Here is a 4,834-nt window from a genome sequence, read left to right as displayed (position 1 = left end):
ATTAAGGGCTTGTAGTGTATGGAGGAGGCGGACAACAGAGTCGTACGAGTCGAAAAACGAACCAAATCTTTCCTCAAGAGCCCTCTGCTTAGCCCTCCAAGCCTTTCCATACGAAATGTTGTACTTAAACCTTATCCTAACCTTATGCATGATGGCCTTCACTTCCATTGTTTTGCTCTCCACTATCTCCGTGTAAAGCAACCGAGCAAGAAGCATCGACGAGAGGTTACGATGGTCTTGAGGGATATTGGGAATGACACATGTGTGCAACACCTAGTCACTCACAACCCAATCTGTGTCATACTTAGGAACATAGCCATGCACCCTCGTGGGACAATTTATTTGTTCGCACTCCATTGTCACATATTTTTGTGAAGAGACTCTTGTTTTGAAAACCCTTTGCGTGGACATTGCCCAAGCAATTATTGCATCCTGCAGATGTTTGTTGTCAGGAAATCTGGCACCCTTCGCAATGTTGTTCTGATGATATTGCCATGCAGAGTCGTGCCCATTGTTCACGGTCATAGCTGAAGAGAAGTCCTGATTCCATGATTCAGGAATCGGCACCTCCTCTTTGTCCGACTCATGAGACTCATCGTCATAAGAACTACGACCATCTATATCTTCATCCTCCATCTGGTTCTGCAAGTGACCATCTTCTTCGTCCGCATCTGCCTCGCCAGTGTACTCATCCTCTCCTACTGCCTCGGAGCTCTAGCCTGATTCATGACCACCACCTCCAGCATTCGACACAGAGTTTGCATTGGACAAGTCATAACTTGATTCACCCTCGCTTTCAGCTGGATTGGTCTCATGAGCGACAACCTGGATTAAGGCGACAGGTGTAGTTCCCCTTTTCTCGCAATTTTCTAACCAGCGCACCCACTTTGATGTCCGGTCTATCGGCCTCAAAACCTAGAAAATATTTGAATTTGACTTGGTCCACAATGCTTGCACACGGACGGTGTATGTTTCAGGATTGAGCGCTAAACATCCTACCAATCATTCCTGCAACTGACTAAACGTCCATGTTTGAGGGGCCGTTAGATCCAACTCCACATACTTAAACTGACTCAGATCAGCTCTGTGCTCAGTTGTTAAGACAGTACCGGAACCGTAGTAAAAAACAAACTTCACTACACCGGACATCTCTGATGCCTAAAAAAATGTTTAGACGCGTCAAATACTAAGCAGTATGGCATATAAAAATATTAAGACGCGTCAAATACTAAGCAGTACGGCATATTAAAAATATTAATACGCGTCAAATACTAAACAATACGACAGATTAGCGTCAAATACTAAACAGTACGTCATAAATAAAATCTAGCCTATCAAAACCTATTACTACCAGCCATACTATTTAGACGCGTCAAATACTAAGCAGTACGACAGATTTAAAATATTAATATGCGTCAAATACTAAATAGTACAGCATAAAAAAAATCTAGTCTATCAAAACATATTACTATTGGCCATAATATTTAGACGCATCAAATACTAAGCAATACGACATTAACCGTTGTCCAAAATAATGAGCACTACCAAACGCTAAAACATACTTCTATATATACATACACACGTATCCTCATAAACATATACATTATAGGATAAAGCTAGGATAAATATGTGAGAGATTGGGATTTACCCTTGAAGCGTGTGAACACCAACCTCGAGCAGCCTCACAGTTACCGGATGAGCACCACCACCACCTCCAAACTCCTCCAAACCACCGCCATTGCCCCAACTTAGCAATACGAAATTGGCTCTACATGTTTTACGAAAACAGTAGATCAAGGTGTCATTGGGTGCTAAATAGCAAGGGGATGCAGTTTTGTGGGTTAAACGGGAACAAAACTCACTAATTTTGGCTAGAAATTGGGTCATTTTTGAGGAAGAAGAAGAGGAGAAGAAGAACAGAAGGGAACGGGCAAGCAGGAGCTGGGCGCTGGGCTGCTCAGGCTGGGGAGGAAGAAGGGAAGGAGAGGAGGAATAAAGAAAAAGGGAAAGGAAGAGGGCCCGCGCCCCTGTCGGCTCCAGTCGGCCACGGCTAAGCCGAAAGGCCAGTCGGCCTGGGCTAGGCCAACTGAGGCGCTAGTCGGCCGGCACCGAAAATGCCCGCCTCCATTCGGCCTGGGCCAGGCCGACCGGGCCTAATCAGCTTCGGCCAGGCCGACTGGGCCTAATCGGCCTGGGTTAGGCCGAGGCCGTATTATTCCTGAAATTTTTAAAAAACCCGTATTATTTTCGAAAATGATTAAAAAAATCGTATTATTTAACAATTTGTACGCACCTTCTCCCTTTGGTGAGCCTAATAAATATTCCATGGCCTAGCCTTTAAATAAACATGGCAACATTGAACTACTCTCACCAAAAACATCAAGCTACTGGGTCTCACAATATTTTGTTTTATCGACATTGATAGCGACTCCAAAAGTTAAAAGAAAGATGACACCACAAAGTCTATAGGCAAATGACCATCGAACATCATTTCTCAAGAATAAAAACACAGAGTGCAATCATTCTTGCCTTACAAACTTGGTCAACTAAAACACATTATTTGTTGGTTTACTCCAATATCTCAATGCATCCTTGATGATAGTTGGGACCTCCATATATTTGTATGGGGATAGTGAAAGTACTCCCAAATGCTATGTGCATATATATACAAATACTCTGGTACTCGTACCGAAGAATTCATCAGGTCACCATATTAGCATGAGCGATTGGTGTTATTTTTTGTTTTGTTTTTCTTTGGGGCAGATCATGCTTATGGTGCTATGCATAAATGCCATTGTCGCTCCTTGGATCTGTGCACCAGTATATATGAAGACAAACAAGAACTCTGAGATTTGATTGCAAAGCTGCCATGCCAACAATGGCATGAAAAGAATAACAATATGCAAGTGTAAACCTACAGCATCGATAAGTATCCACCGGCAATACATCACTATTATTCACAATTGTTCTGTCACTGTGTGCATTTCTGGATGCGGAGGCCGGCCGGGAGAGTTCCTCTTCCGTTGCTGCAAAGACACAATTAGTTGTGGGAGATCCGAATATGGGTCACATGCTGCAGCAAAATTATCTCTGCATGATGTTGGTTGCACGGTAGCCAGCTAGCGTGGACATTACTGTTCATAGATCTGGATCGATCTGCAGTGGGGGCACATATATCACACTCACACACACACCATTACACAAGGGACCATGCATGCACGATCTATACAGCTGGAGGAACACAACATATTGCCTGTCAGATTAATTCAGAAGGCGACCCACCATCAACATTAGGATTAATTTTGAAGGCGACCCACCATCAGATGGTCATTCACAGTCCACAATTGTAACCTCCGTTTGCGTGTGTATATATACCCGATTAGCATATGCAGACGCAGCCAGCAGAAATAACACATCGTTCAGACTTCATCACACACTACTTCTTCTACCTTGAGCTCAGGGGCTCTGATAGACCTCTTAGCCATGCTGCTCGCTCTGTTCCTGGCTCTGGCCATGGCGGCGCACCCGGCGCCGGCATCGGCGGCATCGGCGCACCTGCACTTCTACATGCACGACGTCCTAACCGGCGCATCCCCAACAGCAGTGCAAGTGCTGAACGGGCCCAAGGGCCACTTCGGCGACACGATCGTGATCGACGACGTTCTCACGGCCAGCGACTCGCCGTCATCGGCATTGGTGGGGCGCGCGCAGGGGCAGTACATCTGGGCGTCGAGGGGCAACCCGGAGCTGCTGGTCACCATGGACGTCGTGCTCACCTCCGGCGCCTACGCGGGCTCGTCGGTCACCGTGGTTGGCCGGGACGACATCGGCGCAGCGGTGAGGGAGCTTGCCGTGGTCGGCGGCACAGGACAGTTTAGGATGGCCAGAGGGTATGTGTTGTGGAAGACTGTAAGGCTTGATCACCCTAATGCCGTGCTTGAGCTCGACGTGTTCGTCAACCCGTGAGAATTTCTTGTTGCTCTGTTTGGAAAGGGCTGCTTTGCTTACATTCCTGGCTCTGCAATAAGTGGATTACATACTGTCGCCACGATTTGTATATGTGGCAATAACGTTTGTTTTCTGAAATTATGTTGGAACCCAAGGGCCAAAAATAAAAAGTTTCTGTAATTCCTCAGTATATTCAGCAGAATGTGTGGTGGTACGTGGTAGCTAAATGAATCTTTTCTGCGAAGAAGTAGCTAAATGACCCTGCATTGCAATAGATTAAAGAGAGAAAAAGCTTGGAAACACGAACTTCAGCCATGGCCCATGGAGACCGTGTTATCATGTCGACGACACGAATGACCATCTTAGCTAAATGACCGTGTCATCATCAGCTCAGTTACAGTACCGAGATAACAAGAGGGCACGGTATGAGAGCCACGCAGGCGAGTGGGTGACAGATCTAGAGATACATGGAAGAACTTTTGTTACCGAAAGAAAAAAGATACTAAAAGAAAACGTAAACTCCACCGCTTGGAAGCAAACACGTCTCAACATATTAGTGAACTCTTGATTTTTATCCAATGCTACAGACTGTGCTATTTGCGAACCTGACGATGATCGACACGGCATGATCAAATCTAGACCCAAAATCAATTGGTCTATCCATAAACCATGCCTTTTAAGAACGTAAACGATTTTGCAATGTGCGATATTGTATTTCAAAAGTTATTCCCAAATAACATATGCACAAAGGTGCAAGATACTTTTGGTTTCCTCTTATATCTTAGTGAACAAAAATCCGAACTACTACTAGTATTCTTTTAGCTGGAAAATATTCAAATCTCTTCTGTGGAGCATGCATCAACCAGTGGGAAGCTCTAGCTAAGCT

The 4,834-nt window shown here is 45.1% G+C and overlaps 1 protein-coding gene across 1 annotated transcript; it reads left to right on the top strand.

Annotated features, from left to right (window-relative positions):
• Positions 1-3,382: 3,382 nt before the first annotated feature.
• LOC100826784 (dirigent protein 21) lies at positions 3,383-4,162 on the top strand. Its single transcript, XM_010239180.3, has one exon. It carries the CDS (start codon positions 3,484-3,486, stop codon positions 3,964-3,966), a length of 483 nt encoding a protein of 160 aa, XP_010237482.1. The 5' UTR covers positions 3,383-3,483; the 3' UTR covers positions 3,967-4,162.
• Positions 4,163-4,834: the final 672 nt, after the last annotated feature.

The sequence above is a fragment of the Brachypodium distachyon genome, chromosome 4 (genome assembly GCF_000005505.3).
Source record: "Brachypodium distachyon strain Bd21 chromosome 4, Brachypodium_distachyon_v3.0, whole genome shotgun sequence".
Lineage (NCBI taxonomy): Eukaryota > Viridiplantae > Streptophyta > Magnoliopsida > Poales > Poaceae > Brachypodium > Brachypodium distachyon.
Note: the sequence above shows the minus strand (reverse complement) of the source record. Positions and strands in the feature narration are given on the sequence as shown.